The sequence below is a fragment of the Nycticebus coucang genome, chromosome 10, assembly GCF_027406575.1.
Source record: "Nycticebus coucang isolate mNycCou1 chromosome 10, mNycCou1.pri, whole genome shotgun sequence".
NCBI classification, from domain to species: Eukaryota; Metazoa; Chordata; class Mammalia; order Primates; family Lorisidae; genus Nycticebus; species Nycticebus coucang.
In genome coordinates, this window is record NC_069789.1 from 69238617 (window position 1) to 69264562 (window position 25946).

The 25946-nt window shown below is 34.8% G+C and overlaps 1 protein-coding gene across 1 annotated transcript in view; it reads right to left on the minus strand.

The window, feature by feature from the left end:
- CDC73 (cell division cycle 73) overlaps positions 1 to 25946 on the minus strand; it is a 138605-nt gene that overhangs the window by 105967 nt on the left and 6692 nt on the right. The window contains exons 4-8 of the mRNA XM_053606034.1: positions 20423 to 20485; positions 20290 to 20342; positions 17268 to 17356; positions 7708 to 7924; positions 1879 to 1977 (exon numbers count right to left, since the gene is read on the minus strand). Of these exons, the coding sequence (XP_053462009.1) occupies positions 1879 to 1977; positions 7708 to 7924; positions 17268 to 17356; positions 20290 to 20342; positions 20423 to 20485 (521 nt within the window). The remainder of the gene's footprint in view (positions 1 to 1878; positions 1978 to 7707; positions 7925 to 17267; positions 17357 to 20289; positions 20343 to 20422; positions 20486 to 25946) is intronic.

Sequence of the window (25946 nt, forward strand, 5' to 3'; positions counted from 1 at the left end):
TGGTTACATAAGGATCTTTATGAAATAACATTCTCCCACTTACGATTTTTTAACCAAAAAAGAAAAAAAGCCTTCTAATTCAAAGTTTATTAAGCTAAAATTTGGGGCTTTTAATTGAATTACCACCAGATTGGGTTTTTTTTTTTGTTTTTTTTAATTTTTATTTATTTTTATTATTTTTTTATTAAATCATAGCTGTGTACATTGATATGATCATGGGGCATCATACACTAGCTTAGATTGTTAACCCTCAAATTAAATAAACATGAAAACTATGAAAATAAACCCATTATAAATGTATAGGGTAAAACAGAATAGGTGTTATGTTTTTAAATATAGTACCCAGAAAAAGTTGTCAATCTAATGATGCATTATTTAATTAAGAAATATTTTACCCAAAACTTACAGTCTGTAATAAACTAAAAGTGCAAATTTGAAGACCATTCCAAAGCTGCTCAGAAAATTCATGAAGAATAAAATACTTTTTTGAGGGGGGGAAGACAGAGTTTTAAGCTGTTGCCCTGAGTAGAATGCCGTGGCGTCACAGCTCACAGCAACCTCTAACTCTTGGGCTTAAGCGATTCTCTTGCCTCATTCTCCCAAGTAGCTAGGACTGCAGGCACCTGCAACAATACCCAGATATTTTTTTTTGTTGTTGCAGTTATCATTGTCATTTTAGCTGACCCGGGCCGGGTTCAAACCTGTCAGCCTCAGTGTATGTGGCCAGCGCCCTACCCACTGAGCTACAAGAGCTGCCCTAGAATGAAATACTTTTCATTTTGTTACAGCAGGATTCCATCTCAAGTATTATTCCAAATAGAAGATACTTATCAAGATGGTCACTGGTACACATCTCTATAATCAAGTGCCAAATATTAAAATTTTCAAGTAATATAATGATTATATAAACACACAAAGTATATTTATAGTCTCAAAGATGATGGCTCAACTGTTTTAAGGTTTGATGTCATTTCCCACCAACTGCTATTCCAAATGTCAACCAATTCAGCACCCTGTGCTTTACCATCATTGTACTTACCCTACTAGCATTTTTTTTAATCATCTAGTAAGTCTAACTTACTAGACTATAAGCTCAAAGAGGACAGAGATGTGAATCTTTCTCACTGTATCTCAAGATCCCTAGCATATCACCTAACAAATGAAGAGTCACTGAAAAGTCAACCAGAAGTATTTATCTAATTATAAGCAAAAATCTATTACCTCTGAAAGTTAAATACCAATGATTTCATGAACAAATAAAACTACTACATCTTCCAAAGATGTATTAACACTCTACAACATTTCAAGATGCTTTTTAAAACTCTACATAAAACAGAAACATGTATTTTTTATTTTCCCCCTTTGTTAACTCATAAGAAAACAGCTTCAAGGATTTTCTACAAAACTGGAAAGTACATTTTCGGAGTGTCTGAAGTGGCATCTCAAAGAGTATCTCAGAGCAGGTAACTGAGGTACAAAGAAAGGGCCACCATGAAAGAGTGGTGATTAAGAGAAATACATTCACCAAGATGTCACAAATAGCAATGACAGCAAAGAGTCCCAAGCTGGAAAGTAACGGGGATTTAAATGTTTTTACAATGGTTAGTGATTCTCCCAAGCAACACTAAGTAGGCCAGCTACAGTTTACTTGCTCAGAGGGCTTTTTCCCTTTCAGACTCTGACTCCAGTTAAGAATTACCATTGAAGTAAGTAATTTTTAATGCTGGGAAGGGTTTTCACATCTTTCAATCACACTGAATCAGTAAAACATTTAGAACCTATTCATTTTATAACATTGTGATATCTTCAAAATTACAACAATGAAATATACATGACACTTTCATTAAAATTACCAGACAGCAGTAAAAGATTCCTTACCACAGGTGCTGCATTTGGGACCGGTCGCTGTTCAGGTGCACGTCCTTCTTCTCTGGCTTTTACAGATTGAAGAATTGCAAATATATTCTTGGAAAAATTCTAAAACATAAATGGTTTTAATTAAGCTCACTTAAAATTAAATACACAAAAATAATAAGTTTACTTAATAAACAATAACTAAGTTTTCTTCCTATAGGTTCTTTCCTACATCATCATGATGTATCATTATACAGACATTAAGTAAAAACCAACTACTACTGAGAAACTGACCCAGAAACTATGATAAAACCAGTATTATTCATTTTATTTCCATTTTAAACTGCGTAATTGTCTACAAATGTATTCATATTCTGTACTTTCGAATACACAAATAGGAAACAAGCTAACAAATAAAATGTAACAGACCTGTCAAACAGGCTTCCTAATTCAGAAAGAAATCAACTACTATTTCATATAGCTTCCTCTGTATAATAAACTCCAGTGCTAGTTTCAGATTGCTAGAAATTACACAAGATATTGAAAGTTTTAGGATACTATTAAAAGTGAGTACTACACTGCAAAAGAATTAGTAATTATTCTGGCTGCCAGCTGCCTCAAAACCCATGGGAACAGCCAGCTAGAGGTTGAGGAGGTGGTCCTAAAAGTAGGAGCTATGGTAGTATGTGGGGATCAGCTGCAGCAGCTACGGGGCTTCTGAAAATGGGGTCTCACTGTGTTGCCCAGGCTGCTGTCAAACTCCTGGTCTCAAATGATCCTTCCACTTGGCCTCCCAAATGGGATTTCAGGCATGAGTCAGCATGCATGGCCATAGAAGAGTTGTTTTTCAATGAAATAATGGAACTACTGAAGTTTCTAAGGAAGTAAACTAGAATTTCCTACGAACATAATGGATAGATAGGAGAAAACCTATGGTAGCTGTGAAGGCCCTGATGCCATGTATATAAAATTGACATTTTCTGATGGTCATGCATTTATTGTTGTAAAAGAACATGTACTAACATCAGAACAAGAAGTCATGCTGAGCAGCCCAGGTCAGTTTGCTGAGAATAAAATAAGTGAAGTCAATTTGACAGAGAGCCCTTCACATGTGCTATAAAAAGTACACATACACGCATTTTAACTTCAAAGTTAGTTATGCTAACACCTCCACTAAGATTCCTAAATTCTCAACTGCACCTGAAATTGCACTGAAACTGCTGATAGCTGCAAACTTCCTAGATTGTTAAATATTAATAAAACAAATCATAATAAAAGAAAAGTCAATGTACACTTTCAAAAATTTCTAAGTTGGAAAGTATAGGTGCTCTTTGACTTAAGATGGACTTGTATTCTGACTAGAGAAAAACTAGACAAATGTTGCGGCAGGCACCTGTAGTCCCAGCTACTCAGAAGGAAGCTGAGGCAAGAGGATCCTTGACCCAAAAGTTTCAGGTTGCTATGAGATAGGCTCATGCCATGGCACTCTACCCAAGGCAACAGAGTAAGACTCTGTCTCAAAAAAAAAAGATTAAAACTGGAAAAAAAGATTAAACTCCTCTAAAAATGAAGAAAAACAAAAGAAAGATTCCATGCAAACATCGTATTTCACAAAAAATATTTCCCAAAATGCCCAAAAAAGTAGTGACAAGAAAGTAGCGCTCTTTTAAACGTCTGCAAATTTCCTTAATGTCTGACTTAAAAGAAAAAAGCGGTATTTTCATATCTGCTTCTACATTCCACATTTGTTGTGCTATCTTGTTTTGTCAAAACTCTATACACAAACAATTGAAAAAAGAAGTAAAATTCTAATAGCTTTAGAGATAATTATGGACAGTCTTCTTTTACATCATACCAAAACATTATAAATGGCAATTTATTAAAGGTTAATGCAATGTGGAAACCATATCCATACACTTTCTATATTGTTACTTTAAAATCCATCAGTTTCTCCTGAACTTTAAATGGATTTTCTACTCACACATGATTTTATAACAGTATTCACTGGCCATCTAAATAGCAATCACTGATTATGCATATCTTCCAAATATTAACACAGTGAAATTACATTTGTTGATATTGTATAAGACTCATCAGGAGACTCTTTAAGTAGTAGAAGCTGTTATGGTCATAGCAGCTAACATTAAGACACTTTTCAAAATTCCAATTTCCCCATGAATGTTCACATTTCTTATCACTGGCAAAAAAATACTGTCAGTTGCTTTTGTTGAAGGAACAGATTTACTTCCCTCATTTTCAAAACATGTCTGCCAAATACCCAATCTGAATAACATAGTAATTCACATAAAAAACTGTTTTCTGTGAAAAAGCCAGTGATTTACCTTGCAGCTCAAACAACGGCACAGATGCTATTCATGGAGATTACCATATTTTGATATGCGTCAAGTGCTTTACACATTCCAATTTCATTATACAAAAAATAAAAAAAGACATATTCAAGCGTCAAGAGGTAAACCCCTTTGTGGGTTCATTAACAAAGATATAACAAAATTAATATATTTTAAAACTTCATCAAGAACATTATTTATGATGGTTTAAAGTTTGGTGATACTACCTTGATTCATGTTATAGTACCAGCTGTTTTATCAACCCTTGATTTTGCAGCATCACCACAAAAGTCAACACAGTGTAAAATAAAATAAAACCTTAGCTTTATTACAAAAGTAATTGAAAAGCAATACTGTTATCAGCTATGGTTGAATTATAGGTGATTATTATCTTCCTATTACTGGTATCATTTTATTATAAAAATTTTAGCAACAAACATAATAATTTATACAAGTTTAGCAGTATGTGTTTTTTGTTTGTTTTTGAGACCGGGCCTAACCATCACCCTAAGGCTGGAGTATAGTGGTGAGATCACAGCTCATGGCAGCCTCAAACTCCTGGATTCTGGCAATCGTCCTGACTTAGTCTCCCAACTAATAGGACTATATGCATGCCACCATGCCTGGATAAATTTTCTATTTTTTTTCTGTTGAGACAGAGTCTTACTATGTTGCCAAGGCTGATGTGGAAATCCTGGCCTCAAGTGATTGTCCCATCAAGGGCTCCTAAAGTGCTAGACATGAGCCAGAACACCCAGCCTGAAAGTATGTGTTTTAAATGTCATAAAATCTGGTTGCTTTGGGGCACTTTGCAATATAATTGCATAAAAGAACAAATTTATATTTCTTATAGAATCTTTTTTTTTGAGACAGTCTCACTCTGTTGCCCTAGACAGAGTGCCATAGCATCATTGCTCATAACAACCTCAAATTCTTGGGCTCAAAGCCAACTCTTGCCTCAGCCTCCTATGTAACCGGAACTACAGGCACTGTCCACTATGCCTGGCCAGTTTTCTCTTTTTGGTAGAGACGGGGGTCTCGCTCTTCCTCAGGCCAGTCTCAAACTTCTGAGCTTCAGCAAACCACCTGCCTAGGCCTCCCAGACCGCTAGGATTACAGGCAAGAGCCACCACACCTGGCCTCTTATAGAATCTTGAAACTATCTTTTATTGCTGAAACTCGAAAATTAAGAAAGACATAATAACTAGTAATACTCAAGATCTGACTAAAACCCATAGAGCTCTAAGTGTCTAAGAGTATTTTTATTTTTAGTATTTAGTGGGGAAAAACAGTACATAAAAGAGACTATCTCAAAATATATTTTTTTTAATCATAGAGGCAAACCTAGTTAACAAACAATTCTTAATTATTAACTTATCTTTAAAAAGATACAACATTAAATTAAATTACAACACTAAGTTTTGAAATAATGGTACAATCCTGCCACCTAGAGCCCAAAGAAAATTATTCATCTCAGTTATTTGAAAATATATATATAAGTACCCACACCTTCAGACAAAAGATAAAACACACTTATAGCCCAGAAAGGAGAGAAGAGGAGGGCGAGGGAAAGGGGGGGGGGAGACACGGGGCGGGAGGGTAATCGGTGGGACCTCACTTATTGTGCATATTAATATATTAATAGTAGAGTATAAATGTCTAAACAACAATTAAATAAGTGAAGTGAATATGTTAACCAGTTTGATGTAAACATTCCAAATTGTACATAAAATCAGCACATTGTACCCCATAAATGCAGTAATATACATGGTTATGATCTAATAAAATAAAAAAAAGAAAATGTAATATTTGATCTGAAAGCAAGGTGAAGTATGTGTATATCACTATTTTACTCCTTTAGTATCAGTTTCAGATTTTTTAGTAATTATAATGAACATTGGTGAATGAACCTAAGTCACAATATCATTCAAGTATTAGGCATATTAGGCAACAAAAATTAGTACCAGGAGATCATTTTATTTTAAATAAAAATAGACGCTTATTCATATCCTCAGATTTCTCTAAGTTCTGGAGAATGATTCAATCTCAACCTCAAGTATTTTGTAGAACAAATCAAAGTACAAAAGAAAAAGAAGTAATTCTTTTGTTTATATGCTCTTTTCTACTAAATCTTTTAGCTTTATTCCTACTAAAACAGCACAATAATTTAAAGATAAAATCCCAAAGACTCTCACATGAAAACTATAACCGAGCTACAACTTAACAATAGGGGGAAGTGGGAAAGGGGGGGGTGGGTAGAGGGAGGGGAATCGGAGGGATCACACCTGTGGTGCATATTACAGGGGTATTTGCGAAACTTGGTAAATGTAGAATGTAAATGTTTTGGCACAGTAACTGAGATAACGCCGGAAAGGCTATGTTAACCACTGTGATAAAAATGTGTCAAATGGCTTATGAAGTGAGTGTATGATGCCCCATAATCATATCATTGTATACAGTTATGATTTAATAAAAATGTTAAAATCCCAAAATTCCACAACTAAAACCTACCTTTCTAGAACAATGTTGAAACAGAATCAAGCATCCTTTCTGGAGATACATTAAAATAATGAGTATCAGCATTTTTTCAAATTTTTATTTTTTTTTTAATTTAAAGTGTACATCTCCTTTGACCACCAATTCATTTCTGAGAATTAATCCTTTGGCAATACACACATATAAATGAACAAAGATATACATAACAACGTTTTTAATGCACTATTTGTAAGAGTGAAAAGGAGAAAAGAAGGAGGAAGGGAGGATGAGAGGAGGAGGGGAAGAAAAGAAGAATGGAAAGAAAGGAAAATCCTATAATACTGGAGCAAAAAGAAAACCAAAAATTATTTGCTACACCCACAGAACAGAATTTACAAAATACACTCAACAAATGTTAACTGGGCTGGGTGGCTCCCACCAATAATCTTAGTACTCTGGGAAGCCGAGGCAGGTGAATTGCTTGCGCTCACAGGTTAAAGACCAGCCTGAGCAAGAGCGAGACCCTGTCTCTACTAAAAACAGAAAAACTGAGGCAAGAGGATGACTTTGAGCCCAAGAGTTGGAAGTTGCTGAGAGCTATGATACCATAGCACATTACCCAGGGCAACAGCTTGAGACTCTGTCTCACAAAAAAAAAAAAAAACAAATAAAACTGATTTCTATAACTTTTCTACTTTATTGAAGAAAAAATTAATAACCAGAGAACTTTATCAATATTTCCTGTTCATTAAGCAAAAATCTGACTCAACAAGAAAATTGGCCCATTCTTTGATATACAAATGATAGGTGAAGAGCTTACATTTTGATTCCAACATTTTCATCATCTTCTTTGATGACCAACGACCATATTTAAGGATGGAATGACAAATATGACTATTTGGAAATCCATTATCTCTGATCTTTAAGACAGATAAAACTTGAAACCTAATAACAAATTTTTAACCATTTCTATAACGAATCACAGATTAAACACACATGCTCTACTGAACGAATAGAAAGTTTTAATTACCTTTCCTGTGCTCTGTAAGATAGTTGTTCGTGTCCTCCATACTCTCTCTCTGCTAACAATATCTCGGGTCACATCTACCTCAGCATCGACAAAACTCCTCTGTTTAAGGGCGGTTATATCATCATCTAGATCAGTCTTGATAGTAGATCTTTTCTTAGCCATAATTTTGGCTTTGATTGCAGCAATTTTTTCCACTGACATAGCTTCAGACAAAGATCTAAAAGCAGTATTTTTTTTAAATTTTTACAGCAAGGATTCATGGAGCACATCATAAACATATTTTGCTACAGTTATAAGTTTCTGGAAAAAACACTTTAATGGCAGTAAGTAAAGTTTTCTTATTTGTATAAATGACTTAGTATCTTGTAACCATGTAAGATTTTTATTAAGAATTCACGTAGAGCTATTACTCTATAAGCAAATCAGTAATTTCTTAGAGGGGTCAATGCCAAAAAATTCTTCACTTTTTTAATCTCTTCCTCTCCAAAAGCAGGACTCATTAACATGGGTGTTTATCTTTACATTTTCTGAAACTTTATTAGCTAACCTACTTCTATCTATGGAAATTACACGTACACATAGAGGCCACCTGGGAATGAGGATGAAAAATTCATCCTATAGGCCAGTGGTTCTCAACCTTCCTAATGTCGCAACCCTTTAATACAGTTCCTGTGGGTCGCAACCCACAGGTTGAGAACCACTGTTATAGACAGTTCAAAGCTTTGGTTTTCTTTGAAATTTATTTCAAGGTGTCAAACCTGTATGTTATAGTGTACCACATGTTTTATAGGTGATGGGCTTTTGCATGCCACAAAACACATACTCCTTTCTAATCTCCGAAAGATGAAACCATATTTGTAACAGTTTTCTTTTTCTCCCTTTTATTTGATTTTCAAATAAATAAAAGAGCAAAAAAGCTATGCTTACAGAACTATAAAAAAAGATATAACACTGAAAGTACAGAAGTCATAAGATGATAGTCTTAAGCAAAGTATCTTTATCATGTAATATGAAAAAAAGAATTTAAAATGTTTGGGTACCTTAATAACAGTAGACAAAAATATTACTTTAGTCACAAGATGAAAATCTTGAAATATGTTAGAGAAAATCTGGAAAAAGGACGAAAATTCCTGCAGGTTTAAATACAGTAGGATTATATAGTATTCTGATTTTATTTAGATTAGGTGTGAAGGTATTTTATAACAGATGCACATGTGCACCCGGTATTTGACTCATTCTGTATAATATTGTGTAACTTTCCCTTAAAACTGAAACATACTGGCATACATTAAACCAAAAAGCCAAATTCAAACCCAGTAGGTTCCCTAGTATGGCTTTCTGCAGTTTCAGTTAACTGCTGTCAACCGTACTCCAAAAATATTAAATGAAAATCCCCAAAGTGAACACTTCGTTAATTTTTTTTTTTTTTTTTGAGACAGAGTAGACTCTCACCCTGGGTAGAGTTGACGTGGCATCATAGCTCACAGCAACCTCCAACTCTTGGGCTCAAGCAATCCTCTTGCCTCAATTTTTTTTCTATTTTTAGTAGAGACGGAGTCTCACTTTTGCTCAGGATGGCCTCAAAACTCAGGAGCTCAAGCAATGGACCCACCTCAGCCTCCCACAGTGCTAGGAATACATGCATGAGCCACTGCGGCATCTTCGTTAATTTTTAAATTGTGCACAGTCTTACCTGGAACATGAATGATCCCTTTAACCAATATATTCACACTGTACATACTACCTGTCCCTTAGTAGCCATCCTATTTATCAGACAGACTCACTTACGGCTATTAGGCAGTGCTTATGTTCAGGTAACCTTCTTTCTTTTTTTCTTTTTAAAATAGAGTCTCATTGTCATCCTCGGTAGAGTGCAATGGCATCACAGCTCACAGCAACCTCAAGCTATTGGGCTTAAGTTTGTCTTGCCTCAGACTCCCAAGTAGCTTGCTCTGGGTCTTGCTCTGGCTCAGGCTGGTCTGAACTAGTGAGCTCAGGCAAACCCACCTCCGCCTCCCAGAGTGCTAGGATTACAGGTGGTAAGCCACTGCGCCAGGCCCTTATTTCTTTTAAAAATGGCTCCAAAGCACAGGGTAGTGGTGTTGACAATTCAGGTATGCAACTGCCAACGAGAAGCCATAAAGTGTTTCCCTTAAATGAAAAGGTGACCCTGCCATTCCTTATAAGGGTTAGGTACTATCCAAGGTTTTCAGGCATCCACCGGGGTCTTACAGCACACCCCCTGAGGATAAAGGGGGACACTATACTTTTCTAAACTGTAATCAAGCCTGCACTGGGCTTTCAATCCTAGGACCTTTACTTCCAGCCAAGATGATTAACTCTCCAGCCTTGAAATGACCAAAGTACATGAAAGAATGATTCACTAGATACTAGATATCAAGCGCTGAAGGACAGTGATTCTGACAAATGAGAAACAAGGTTAGTCCTATGACTACCTCAGCTTAATGTCTTAAGTTTCTAAGACATGACATAAGGAGAAAAACCCAGGAGGAATTAGTATAACCTCTGAATTGAGGAAACAGATCTGAGAACAGCAAGACCAAGGTGGTTGGAATTCAGAGGCCAAAAAATAGCCTGGGACAGGTGCCTGTAGTCCCAGCTACTTGGGAGGCCGAGGCAAGAAAATCACTTAAGCCCAAATCACTTAAAAGTACCTCAGGAGAGAGCTGTATAAAAGATCTCCCTCAAGAATTCCAGCAGAGGCTTGGCACCTGCAGCTCAGCAGCAAGGGTGCCAGCCACATACACCCAAAGCTGGCGGGTTCAAACCCAGGCAGGCCAGCTAAAACAACAATGACAACTACAACCAAAAAATAGCCGGGCGTTGTGGCAGGTGCCTGTAGTCCCAGCTTCTTGGGAGGCTAAGGGAATCCGTTAAGCCCAAGAGTTTGAGGCTGCTGTTAGCTGTGACGTCACAGCACTCTATCGAGGGCGACATAGTAACACTCTGTCTCCAACAAAAAAAAAAGACAGAATTCCAGCAGAGATTAGCACTAATCTAATTCCTAATTCTATTAGGAAATTCTAATAATTTCCTTATTAGAATAAGGAAATTACCTAAGGCTAGGTAAAGAATCACTCAAGGGAATTAAAGGGAATAATATCCAGTGCTCCCTCACACACGGTGAAGAACAATACCTGTTTCCAACAGCCGGAATGAAACCACATATTCAAAGGGCATTAGATACTCAGAATAATCTTGCCTCAGTGGGGTGGGAAGTAATTACCCAAAGTCACCTTTGTTTAAATAATAAATCTTAAAATCAAGACCTGAAAGTAATAAATTATTTCAAAGTGATTTTTAACTGTGTCCCAAAACAAAGCTAAAAAGGATATGAAAAGAAAAAAAACATGTAGAAATACAATAATATCTAGCATTCAACAAAGTAAAACACACAACATCTAGTATGTGATCAAAAGATCACAAACCATGTAAGATAGCAGGAAAACATTAACCAGAACAAGAAGAAATATCAATCAATGGCATTAAATATTGCAAAGACATTAAACTTAGTATAATAACTATATTTCAAAAACATACATTCAATAAATGGAGACATGGAATAGACTTTTTTCAAGAGCAAAACAAATTTCTATAGATGAAAACTAAAATGTAGGAGACTAAAAATATATGACATTATAGAAAAAAATACTAAACTTGAATACACAAAAGAAACTATCCAAAATAAATTTTTAAAAATTCAAAGAATATAGATAGGGAAAAATTTTCAAAAAAAGAAAAGAACATAAATGAGCTGCCAGACAACTTCAAGCAGTATTTGAGTAGCTAGAACACAGAAAGATGGAAATAGGAAAAAAATAATACTGAAGAAATAATGACCCAAATTTTCTAAACCTAACAAAAATCATAAACTTAAAAATTATCCTAAGAAGCTACCGGGCCTCAAGCACAAAAAAATAAAGAAAAGAAAAAAATTCCCCCGATGTCATGACATAATTAAATGGCTTAACTCAGCAAAAGAGAAAAAATTTTAAACAGACGAAAAAGACACATTTCACTAAAAAATAAAGATGATAACACACAAGTGAACTAGGAAGCAGCTCCTTCCCCAGTCAAGTCTACAAAATTATCTGGAAACTTACAACCCTCTAAGACTCAATCAGGAAGAAATAGAACACATGAGCATATCCATAATGAGCAATTAGTTTGAAGCAGCAATAAAAAGATATTCCAACAAAGAAATGCCCTGGATCAAATGGATTCGCAGCCAAATTTTATCAGACCTACAAAGAAGAGCTGATACACATGGACTATTCCCCAACTCATCCTAAGAAGCCAGTATCACCTTGATACAAAAACAGGACACAATAAAAAAAGAAAACTTCAGATCAACAACTCTTAAGGATATAAATGAAAAAATCCTCAATAAAATATTAACTGAATTCAACAGCCTATCAAAAAAAAAATCCACTACAACATATGTTAATCATAAACAGATTCATCACATAAACAGAACCAAAACAAAGATCATCATCTTAATAGAAGTGGAAAAATTATTCAATAAAATTCAGTACCCGTTCATGATTATAAAACTCCCAACAAACAAAGCAGAGAAGGAACATATCTCTAAAAGAGATTCTAAAAGCCATATATGATATGACAAAACCACAGCCAGCATGATCCTGAATGGAGAAAAGTTGAAAGCATTCCCACTAAGACCTGGAACAAGGCACAGATGCCCACTGCCAGCACTTCTTTCTATTCAAAGAATACTACTGCCTTACAGGGCAGTAAGTCCTAGCCAGAGCAATCAGACAAGAGAAAGAAATTAAGAGTATCCAAATGGGGTAAGAAGAGATCTCACTAACACTTTTCACCAACAATATGATCTTAAACCTAGAAAACCCACAAGATTCCACCAAGAGACTCCTGGAACTGATAAATTCAGCCAAGTCTCAGGCTACAAAATTAATGTACACTATTATATAGCATTCTTACACACCAAGAACAGTCAAGCTGCAAGTCACATCAAAGCCACAATACCATGCAGCAATTGCTGCCAAAAAATAAAACATCTAGGAATATACTTAACCAAGGAGGTGAAAGATCTCTACAAAGAGAACTAAGAAACACTGAGGAAAGAAATCACAGATGACATAAACAAGTGGATAAACATATCTGCTCATGGAGCAGTAGTATCAACATTGCTAAAATGTCTACGCTACCCAAAGTGATTTATAGATTAGATTCAATGCAATCCCAATCAAAATACCAGTACCATATTTCACACATCTAGAAAAAAATTCTATGCTTCATGTAGAACCAGAAAAGAGCCTGAATAGCCAAAGCAATCTCACACAAAAGGAATAAATTCGAAGGCAACACATTATCAGACTTCAAACTATACTACAAGGCTATTAGAAGAAAAGAAAAACAAAGCTGTAGCAACTAAATTAGTATGGAACTGGCGCAAAATTAGAGACGCAGACCAATGGAACAGTACAGTAACAAAAAAAGGATATAAACCATCCACACATAGCCACTTGGTCTTTGACAAAGCAAACAATAACACAGACTGGGAAAAAAAAAAATCCCTATTCAATAAGGAGTGCTGGGAAAACTGGATAGCCAAGATCTGTATCTCTTACCACTTAATAATAAAAATTATCTCTGGCTCAGCACCCATACCTCAGTGGTTAGGGTACCAGCAATATACACGGAGGCTGGTGGGTTGGAACCTAGCCAGGGTCTGCTAAACAGCAATGACAACTACAACAACAACAAAAACAGCCAAGCATTGTGATGGGTGCCTATAGTCCCAGCTACTTGGGAGGCTGAGACAAGAAAATCGCTTAAGCCCAAGAATCTGAGGTTGTGAGCTGTGACGCCATGGCACTCTACCGAAGGTGACATAATGAGACTCTGTCCAAAAAGAAAAAAAAAAATTAACTCAAGATGCATAAAGGACTTAAATGTAAGGCATGAAACCATAAGAATTCTCAAAGAAAATGTTGGAAAAACTCTTCTAGGTATCAGCCTAGGCAAAGAGAATATGAAGACAATCCCAATGACAACCATAGCAAGAATAAAAATAAATGAAACTTGATTAAATTAAAAAGCTTATGCACAGTCAAGGGAATAATTAACAGACCAAGTAGACAACCTACAGAATGGGAGAAAATATTCAGAAGCTATACATTTGATAAAGGACTAAAAATGTAAGCAGTTCTTCAGGGAAAAAAAAAAAAAATCAACCACCCCATTAAAAAGTAGGCAAAAAACATGATCATAAGCCTGTCAAAGGCAGACAGACAAATGTTCAACATCACTAATCAGGGAAATGCAAGTTAAAATCACGATGAGTTATCACCTTAACCCTGTCAGAATGGCCTTTAATAAAAAGCCCCAAAACAATGAATGTTGGCATAGATGCCGACAGAAAGAAACACTTATACACTGTTGGTGAGACTGCAAATTAGTACAACCTCTATAGAAAACAATATGGAGATTCCTCAAAGAACTAAAAGTCATCCTACCATTTGATCTAGTAACCCCACTACTGGGTATTTACCAAAAGGAAAAGAAGTTGTTTTATCAAGACAATTGTATTCGAATATTTTTCACAGCACAATTCACAATTGCAAAGACGTGGAATCAACCCAAATGTCCATCGATTCATAAGTGGATTAACAAAATGTGTATATGTATACCATGTAATACTAGTTAGCCATGAAGAAGGAGGACCTAATGCCTTTTGGAAAATTTGGATGGAACTAGAGACCCATTATCTTAAGTATCTAAAGAATGGAAAAACAAACACCACATGTACTCACTATTAAATTGGAACTAACTGATGAGCACACATGTGCACAGAGGGAAATAAAACTCAGTTGGAAATCAAGCAGGAAGGAAGAGGTTAAGAGAGGACAGGCAAAAACCTACCTAACACTATCTGGGTGACAAGCACACTTACAACCATGGCTCAAGCTTTCTAAAAGTGATCCATGTAACCAAAACTTTGACATAAGAAAAAGCCTACATATGAGGCTTAGTTCTTGCCAACATCTTATTGCAGTCTTCCAAGGGACCAAGAAACTCCTAACCCACAGAAACCGTGAGATAATGAATGTGGGCTATTTAAAACACTATGTTTTGGGTTTATCAGTTATACTGAGCAACAAGAGTTTATCCATGGAATACAAACTTTCAAAAAAAAAAATCAATGTAATTCACTATATTCACAAAAATGAAAAACTATACTTATAATGATTTCCAAAGAACCAGAAAAAGCCAATATCCAACATTCATTTCTGATACAAACACACACAGAGGGAAACAAAGACCCTCTCAGCAAATTAGGAATAGAAGGAATTTTCCTCAACCTGATAAAGAGAATATACAAAATTCCTAGGGCACATCATATGCTTTATAGTGAAAAACTTAATGCTTTCTCCCAAGATCAGGAATAAGAAAAGAGTACCTAGTATTTTACTACTTCTGTTCAACACTAAATTAGAAAGCCCAGCCAGTGCAATAATACAAGAAATAAAAGGCTTCCAGTTTAGAAATAAAGAAATATTTATGTATGTTAGTATGTTATTTATGTTTAGAGTAACATGATTGACTATTTAAAAAAATTGATAAAATCTACAAAAAAAGGTTTAAGAACTAATTAATGAGTTTATCATGATTGTAAGATAAAAGAATACATAAAAATTGATTTCCCTATACCAGCAATAAACACAACCAGAAAATGACATTTAAAAAAAAAATTCACTCATTAACATTAAAAATGAGAAATTTCTGAACAAACATGACATATGTGAGCAATACATGTGCACTGAAAATTATAAAACATTGCTGAGAGAAATTAAAGAACCAAACAGCTCTCCATTGATAAATGAAGAAATATAACTTGTTCATATCAAAATGCTCAATACTGTTAAGATATCAATTCTCCCCAAAAGGATCTATTAATTCAATGCTATCCCAATCAAAATCCCAGCAAGCTTATTTTATCAAAGTAAGTCCAAAACTCATAGGAAATGAAAAGAATCTAAATTTGCAAAAATATCCTTCAAACAGAAGAACAAAATTGGACAAAAGCCAATTCTACCTGAATTAAAGACATACTAATAAAGACACAACAATTAAAAATACAATATTTAAAACAGTGTTGTACTGGGAAAAAGACAAACAGCTCAACGGAAGAAATGGGTCCAAAAACAGACCTAAATATTCATGGACAACTCATATCTCACAAAGGTGCAAAGACAATTCAGTGGAGAGTCAATGGTGCTGAAACAACTGGTCATCCACATGAACAAATGGAACTTCAAACCTATATCACAAAAAATAAGTTAATTTTGATCAAAGCCACATACCATATATTTCAAAAAATTAACTGAAAGTGGATCACAGACTTAAATGTCAAACTTAAAACTGTTAAGACCTATTAGAATTACTAACACTGTAAAGCCTGACGGTACCAAATGTTAGCAAGGATGTGGAAAAAACTCTTCTATACTGTTGACAGAAATGTAAAATGGTACTAGCCCTTTGAAAAAGTTTGGCAGTTTCAAATAAAGTTATACCTGTCCTACCATATGACTCCACTATTCTCCTAATTATTTAGCCAAAATAAATAAAAGTATTATGTCTATGCAAAAACTTGTATACACGTGTTCGTAGCAGCTTTTGTTGTTATAGCAAAAACTGGTAACAAGCAAAATGACTATCAATAGGTCATTGGATAAACTGTGGTACATCCATACAATGAAGAGAGTATTCAGTAAAAAAAAAGGATATACTGAAACACCCAACATAATGAATCTCAAAATAATTATGCTAAGAAACCAGTCTAAATTAAAGGCCACATAATGCACAATCCTATGTACAAATAACTCTAGAAAAAACAGAATAATTTATAACAGCAATTGGTTGCTGGGGGAGGGAAGGATACAGAAACAAGGAATTAAAAGGCACATAGAAAATTTAAGGGACTGATGTTATATTCTTTTATTTTGACTTGGATAAAACTTCCATAAAAATTACATTGTACCAAGGAAGTATTAAGAAGTAATTCTAATTATGGTAAAAATCATGGGTCAGCAAACTTAAGGCCATAGGCAAAATCTAAACATTCTCATTCATTCCTGCATTGTCTGGGGCTGCCTTCCTTACCAAAAAAAGAGTAAGTTAATTGCAAAAGAGACCCTATTACCTACAAATCTAAAAATATTTAGTATGTAGCACTTTGCAGGAAAAGCTTGCTGACTTTCACTATATATCGTACAAGAATTTACCTGATGAGTGTTGGATTATAAAGTAATTTTTACAAAGTCAGACTAACATGGTAACAGAATCAATAAAGCCATCCAGAGAGCATGATAAACACAAAAGCTTCCAATCTCCCTCATCATAAAACATGTCCACACATACTCATATGAACTTAGGGCACAGAAACATGTAATGAATAGGAGAGATAAATATAACTATGAATAGCATTTTGACACACACTTTTCCATATACATTTTTATATACCTACATTACCTACTTTTTATTTAAAAAAGCCTTACCTAATCTGTTCAGTCTGTACAATCCCTTCTTTGTGACCCTCCAAACGAGCAGCCAATCTCTCTTTATCAAGGCGCACACACTCTTCATCCTGGAAATAATCACTGGTTAGCATTTAAAATTTCCATTAACTTTTAGAAAGAAAAAAACACTATATATAACTTGAAAAATTCCCACGTACACAAATCCAGGTATCATCACTGCCTTTAGGTTAACTTTAAGACTACTTTAAGATAGTCTAAAAGATAATATAGTAAATAAATGTTTAGATAGTCATAAAGATAAAATAATAAATATGTCTTGAATCATATATAAGACTGAAAGCTTAAAAAAAACTTTCTTAATGACTCTTTTCGTACTATTAAGTCTTCTTCCCATAATACAGCACAGCAACCTTTCTTCAGAAAGACATAATACAAGAAATAAATTCTTTCTCTTCCAGAAAATTTATAACCGAATTTTATGAAAAGCATTCACCAGAGTCAAAAATATCACTGTGGATCTAGATTTTTGTTTTGTCTGTTACCACAAGTCTTGAATCTCTCAGCATAGATCAAAATAATGTAAGTGAAACTTTAATGGCTTTCAAAACATGTTCCTCAGAACATTAGGAGTTTCCTACTAAGTGTTCCATTGGTGCCCCACTGTGTGAAATTTAACCCTGGTAGCTCAGCTTTTATCTAACCTACATGTTAGGATGATAGGTAAAATTTAGTTTGACAAAACATTTGGATGCTTAAAAACAAAATTTAGTAATTCTGATCGGGTTTGATGTTCACATTCAACAAATAAAAAACTGAGGACCAGAATCAGCATTTATAGCGAATGGAATATGAAACCGTACAGAAAGAATCAGCATACTCAATAGATTCAAAAATGTTGAGCCCCAATTCATATCCTATTGTGAATCTAATGTAAAAATATTGACACAGACACATGAGCTAAAATGAATGCAAGAATAATATTACAGGAAATGCATTACATTTTTTCCATTTATAATAACCCATCTTACTGAAGTTACTTAAAAACCGCTGATGTTAAAGATAATTGTAGCATACATTTTAATCAAATCAGAAACTGCTGTCCTCAAAATTTCTCTCTTCTAGCATAGTACCCTAAAGGTCCTCAGGAGACAGAAACTGGACTAAAAAACTGTTTATGTAATACAACTGTCTATTTAACACATTTCAACTCTACAAACAATCTGGGAAGAAATTTATTATGCTATTTCTTGATGATTTTCCAGTTATTGGAACACTAGCAAACTAGCATCTCTACCATGTTGTATTTTTTGAAATAATTAAGACTGTGATGTTCAGATTTTTCCAAGTAAATTGTATTCCTAAATTCTCACTTTGTTCATAGTGGGTCACAAATGCATTTCACACAAGGAGAGTTGGGGAAATTTTCAGTTTTACTGCCACAAAATTTATAGCCAGTATAGTGGAATGGCTAGGAGCCAGACTGTCCAGGTTCTTTAAACATCAGCAAATCACTTACTCTGTCATGCCTGTTTGTTCACAGAGGACATGCATAGTACCACCAACTTCAGGTTATAGTGAGAATTATGAATTATATACTTAAAGAACTTATCACATAGCACATGTAGAGCAGTAACAATGAGTCAGTTATTATTATCATTACTTTAAAAAAAATCAGGTCCAGGTCTCAGAATATGCTTTACGTTAGCATGAAATTTTGTCACTGATTCTGCTATATGTATTTAACCAATTCTGTCCTTCAAGTTACCTTTCTTATCCTTAATTGCACATGCATTGCTGTTTATGTGGCAAAATGTGTATATACTTAACTCTTTCATTTTTACATGAGTCTGAAATGAAAAGACTCATGGTTTTCCTTTATGTAATTGACATATGACCAATTTCATCATTTCTCAGATTTTAAGTGTGCCTGTAGTACATTATTCACCATTTCTGGGAGAATTTATATGTAACAGATATGATGTTTATTTTACATTTATATAAATAATACTCTCATATAATTAAGGTTTAAGGGTCTCATGCAGTATAATAGCTTATCAACAAATTTCCTTTCCAATGGAATGTCATTTCTTTTTTGTTAATTGACAAAAATTGTACCTATGATGTTCTTAATATGCACACACTGTGAAATGGCTCAATCGAGCTAATTAACACATGGGTATCCACACACATTGGTCATTTTTTTATGGTGAGAACATTTAAAATCTACTCCCCAAGCAATTTTCAATAAACAATACAGTTATTAACTATAGTCACCATGTTGTACAATACATCTCTAAAGGTAACTGCATTTCTTTTCTGATTTCCATTTCCCATGAATCATCCTTGTTAATATTAATACTCTACTTACTGTTACCTGTTACAGCAATATTCCAATGAAGTAAATAGTAAGCACTTCATGTTCACAGCTCTATAGAGTAAATAAACTACAACCCAAAGGCCAATACTGGCCTTCTACTAGTTTCAGAAAGTTTTACTTGGACATAGCAATAGCTGTTCATTATGTATCTATCATCTATGACTGCTTTGACATTCCAAGTACAAAAGCTGCAACAGAGACTGCATTGACCCACAACACTAAAACATTCACTATCTGATCTTTCATTTAAAAAAGTATTCTCACCCTTCATCTATTCCAATATTTTTATCCATAAGGATATAAAAGCAAAGAAAATGATTTGTCCACCAAATCATTAGTAGCCTCAGCTACTCAAGAGGCTGGGGCAAGAGGACCACTTGAGCCCAAGAGTTCAAGACCAGCCTGGGAAATATAGCGAAACTCAATGTCTCAAAAAAAAAAAAACAAAAAAACTTTTAGCTGAATGAGATGGCAGGTACCTGTAGTCCCTGCTACTCAAGAGGCTTAGGTGGGGGAAGAGTCTGGACTCAAGAGTCTGAGATCTGCCTGGTCAACACAGAGAAACCCCTTCTCAACAATAAAACACAACAAAATATTCCTGTTACTACACAATTCCAACTTCAGTAACAATATAAAACCACCTTTAAAATAAAGTTCCATTACCTCAATTCGGGGTTTTTTTGCTTCTGCTAAAACTTCATCTGCAGCTCGTTTGACTATAAGAAAAAGAAGTGAATAAATGTATAGTTTCAGATGAGTTTTTTAAAATTGAGTATAAACATGTGACAAGACATACCTTGAGTAGATCGCTGAAGACCTATTTCTAGGGGAGCACTTCTGTCTATACTTGCCGATGTTGCTGTAGATTTAAAAAGACTCGTGAGAATGTTAATATTTGAATACATATATTATATATTATCATAAGTGAAATGCTCAAGGTTTGTTATATTTCTTATTTCTATATGGTGATCTCCCTCAGTAAAATATTAAGTTTTAAAGCAGGTCTGTAAAAGGATTTTATTAAAAAGATTAACCTGCATTAGACATTCTCCAAGAGAACAAACTATTATTTGACATTTTAGCTTACCAATTACTGAGATCATCTGGCTGAAATTAACTGGTCACTTCAAAGAATACACTCCAATATACAACATACACACATAAAAAAGTGTTTCTAAACATAAGTAAATACATAACACGTATATAAATGTGTTAAACTTTCCCACTTTACTGAGGGAAAGTTTTAAGTTAGCATTCACCTTAAACATGCAGTGTTTAATTATTCACAACTAGCAGAAAACTAAATTTTTTTTTCTTGAGACAGAGTCTTGTTATGTATCCTGGAGTATAGTGGTTATCAACTACAACCTCCAACTCCTGTGCTTTAGTGATCCTCCTGCCTCAGTCACCTAAGTAGCTGGGACTTTAAGTGCATGCCACTATGCCCAGCTAATTTTTCTATTTCTTTTGTACAGACTGGACCTTGCTCTTGCTCAGGCTGGTCTCAAACTCCTGGCCTCAAGCAATCTTTCTGCCTCGGTCTCCCAAAGTCCTAGGATTGCAGGTGCAAACCACTGCACCCAGACAAAAATTCTCTGTACATTAAATCACTTAATTTTTGAATGGCTCGAAATAATTAGACTATAAAAAAGGGGTGTGTCTGATCTCATTCACCTAGCTCCCACCACCCTAAGTAATGAGCTAACCTCTTACATATCCTTATAACATCTGTTTCTGCAGATATAAGAAATATGAAATTAGACTTTTATTTTTACCTTTAATACAAAGGTAGCACGCTATAAACACTGTTCTAAACCTTGCTTTTTTTACTTCACAATATAACACTCACATGCGTCCATATCAGTGTGTGATGTATTTCCTTAACTACCCTTTACAGTTACATAGAAGTCTATAAAATAAGAATTATTATAATTCATTTAATTAGGTTCTAATTAATGAACAGTTGAATTTTAAGTCTTACCACTACAAATCATTGGACAATGAATTATCTTATCTATACATGTGGCATTTCATACATTTTTCAAATGTACCTCTAGGATAAAGTCCCAGATGCAGCATTTCTATGTCAAATTTGTAATGATAGATCACTGCCAATTTCAACAGTGAAGAAAGACATTATAACCAGCAATACAGTAGAATATTTGTTTCCTCGTAGCCTCACCAGAGCATATTATCAACTTTATACATTTCTATCTATCAGGTTTTAAAAAAACACTATTTTCATATAGTTCAAATTTGTAAATTTCCTTATTACGAATGAAATTGAGAATTTTTCACACAATTTTATCATCTGTCCTGTGAATTACATGACGTAATCCATCATGTCTTTTATGTTTGTATTTCCAGGACCACTTCATACTTCCGTGAGATTAATCCTTTTTTTTTTTCAGAGACAGAGTCTCATTTTGTCGCCCTCAGTAGAGTGCTATGGCATCACAACTCACAGCAACCTCCAGCTCTAGGGCTTAGGCGATTCTCTTGCCTCAGCCTCCCAAGGAGCTAGGACTACAGGTGCCCACCACAATGCCCGGCTATTTTTTTGTTGCAGTTTGGCCGGGGCAGGGTTTGAACCCGCCACCCTCAGTATAATGGGGCCAGCGCCCAACTCACTCAGTGCCATAGGCACTGCCCAGTGAGATTAATCTTTATCAATAAATGAGTTGATATATAATATCTATTTAATCATCATATAATATCTATTAAATAGATATATGATAGATATCTATAGATAGATAGATATCTATCTATAGATATCTAAGATATAGATTTAATATATAGATATCTATATAAATCTATATAGATTTATATAGATATCTATATAAATAGATATATTTATAAATAAAGATATATATAAAGATATATAGATATATAGATATATCTATATATCTTTATATAGATATCTATATATCTATAAATAAAGATATATAGATATCTATATAAATCTATATAGATTTATATAGATATCTATATAAATAAATCTTTATATATAAAAGATTTATTTATATCTATATAAATCTATAGATTTAATATATAGATATCTATATATATCTATATATTAAATAGATATCATATATCTATAGATAGATATATCTATTTAATATCATATATCTATAGATAGATAGACATATGATATCTATTTAATATCATAAATATTAGTATTACTAATATTTATATTAGTAATTACGAATATTTATGTGACGAGTTGAAGTATCTTTCCCCATTTTTTTTAATAATACATAACAGTTTTACTCTTATCAGTTACTAACTGAATAACACCATCTTCCTCCCATTGATTTTTACATGCCCCTTGCTTCATACATTAAATTTACACATTTATTTCTAATCTAACAGGTAAAAAAACTGTTTTATTAGTAAATCTACTGAGTTGCAGTTTTTAAATTTTAGGGGCTTTATTACATGTTCCAAACTTTCCAATGGCTAGTCTTTTTTTTTCTTAAGACAAGAGTCTCACTATGTCGCCCTCAGTAGAGTGCCACAGCGTCACAGTTCACAGCAATCTCAAACTCTTGAGCTTAAGTGATTCTCTTGCCTCCGCCTCCCAAGCAGCTGGGACTACAGGTGCCCACCATAACACCCAGCTAAGGCTAGTCTTTTTTCATTGCTCCTCTACAAATATTTAGGAAGCTTACTCTTACCAAGGAACTTTAGAATAATCTTGTCTAGTTCTAACCTCTCCTCAAGAAAAACTGTACAGATTTTTACAGAGACCATGTTAAATTTATAAATTAAGAACTAGTATCTTTAAGCTGCTATGTGTTCTTGTCCAGAAACATGGTCACATTATTTGCTTAACTTTCTCATTAAACTATTAAAATTTTTTTTAAACTGAAAAGCAATACACTTGATGACTAAATGCATCTGTCCTACAGAACTGTAGGAAAAGAAATAGATGGATAAATGGCACTTACTTTTGGATTCTAAAAAGAAAAGTCATTGCTCTAAAGCACTCCCCCAAAACTAGACAGTTTCTCAGGCTCACCTCCTAAGATGCTTATTAAGAACAGAGTATCCTAGACCCATACCATGTCTTACTTATGAGGCAAAAAACAAAACAAAACAAAAAAAAACTATTTTTAGTAAGTCTACACATAATTCTCATGATTTAAAAAGTTAGCAAAATGCTGTACCAAAGACTTAAATTAGCTTTAATTAAAAAATCAAAATTTAAAAAAGCCTCCCCCAACTCCATCCTCTTCCAAGAGAACAGAGATTCCTTCCTCAATCCTCCCCTTAGTATCATCTCATCTCCTTTGCATGACAGTATTTTTACATGTTTACAACACAGATTTTCCAATTTGTACACACCTAGCAGAATACTTGGTGAGTAAGGACAGCAGGAGAAAACATGCCTGATAATCTTTCCACTATGCACAAGATTCCCTGTGTAAATCAACCTTAATACTTAACATCAAAGAGCAGAATACATGAGAAGACAGCTGTTGATGATTTTAAGATGGTAAAGCCCGTCCCAGAGAAGGTGAGAAGAAACGTTTCTCTATCAATTTATTTGTACTCTGTAAGACAGCAAATCAATATTTATTCAGTTAAGAACCTACTATGCACCACCATTCTAAATGCTGGATATTTAATAATAAACAAGACAAACAACGTCTACCCCCTTAGAGTTTACCATGTGGTGAAGAAGACAGACAATAGGTGCATAATCAAATATATAATTTCAGGTCACCCTATGGGATCTGATAAAAGATGGTACTACACGGAGATGGAGGGAAGCAATGTTGTTCTATATTTTGGAATAGTCAGAGAAGTACGCTCTGATGGAACAACATCTGGAGCAACATTTAGGCACAGATCTGAAGGAGACAGTAAGGAAGTGAGCCAAGTGACAATAAAGAAAAACAATTTGGGTGGCGCCTGTGGCTCAAAAGAGTAAGGTGCCGGTCCCATATGCCGGAGGTGGTGGGTTCAAACCCAGCCCTGGCCAAAAACTACAAAAAAAAAAAAAAAAAAAAGAAAAACAATTCAAAACATAGAGAAGAGCAAGTGTAAAGACTAAGATTAGAACAGCTAAAAGAACATGGAGACAGACCGAAGAGAGCAAAGGAAAAGTGGTGGAAGATAAGGTCACAGAGATTCAGGCAGAAGCAAGACCATGTAGGCCAGGGTAAGGAAAATGAGCTTTAGTTTAATGTGATGGGAAGTAATAGGACAGCCTTAAAGAGATGAGTAACACAATCAAGTTCATACGCTTTTTCAAAAGAAGGTCATTCTTAACTGCTAGGCAGACACACACTGTAGGAAACAAAGAATGGAGCCCTGTGAGAAAGCTATACAATAATCTAAGGAGGAAGAATGAATAGGGTCAGGATCAGATGGTAAGAGACTGTCATTCTTTTAAAGTTCGAGAAAAGGACTTGCTGATAGAATGGACACGACATGTGAAAGAAATCAAAGATTTCACAAGGATTTTGGCATAAGCAACCCAATGAGTAGGGTGCCATCACTCATTAATACTACGAGAACAATGGAGGAAGAACAAACCTCCTTTTGTTTAATGTGAGGGGAGATGGGAAGGAGGAAATTGTACGTGTTAAGTTTCAGATGCCTATCAAAACATACAAGGAAAGATGTTGAAGTGATTTTTTTTTGTGTGTGTGTAGAGACAGAGTCTCACTTTACTGCCCTCGGTAGAGTGCCATGATGTCACAGGACTCACACCAACCTCTAGCTCTTGGGCTTCCATGATTCTCCTGCCTCAGCCTCCCGAGTAGCTGGGACTACAGGCGCCCAGCTATTTTTTGGTTGCAGTTCAGCCGGGGCTGGGTTTGAACCCGCCACCCTCGGTATATGGGGCTGGCACCCTACTCACTGAGCCACAGGCGCCACCCTGTTGAAGTGATTTTTTAACTCTGGAGCCCAAGAAGAAGTCAGTGTTAGAGATAAGCATTTAGAATTTATCAGCATACACCCAGGGTACTTAAAGCATAAAGCTGAAAGATGTCACCTAGAGATTAAGGATTAAAATAGAGAGAAAAAAAATGAAGTTCTGGAAAACTTCAAGATTTAGAGGTCAGGCAGAGAAGTAAGCAAAATAAACTAAAAGGTGGGCAATGACTAGGAAGAAAACCAGGAGTGTGGAGTCCCAAATGCCAAATGAAGAAAAGTTTTCAAAACAGAAGTGGTCAACAGTATCAAATGTTGGGAGGTCAAGTATGGTAAGAGACCAACGGCTATGGCAATACTTAAGGATGTGTTGACTTTACAAGGAGACATTTCAGTGAGATGGTGAGGATGAAAGTCAGACTGAAGTGGCCTCA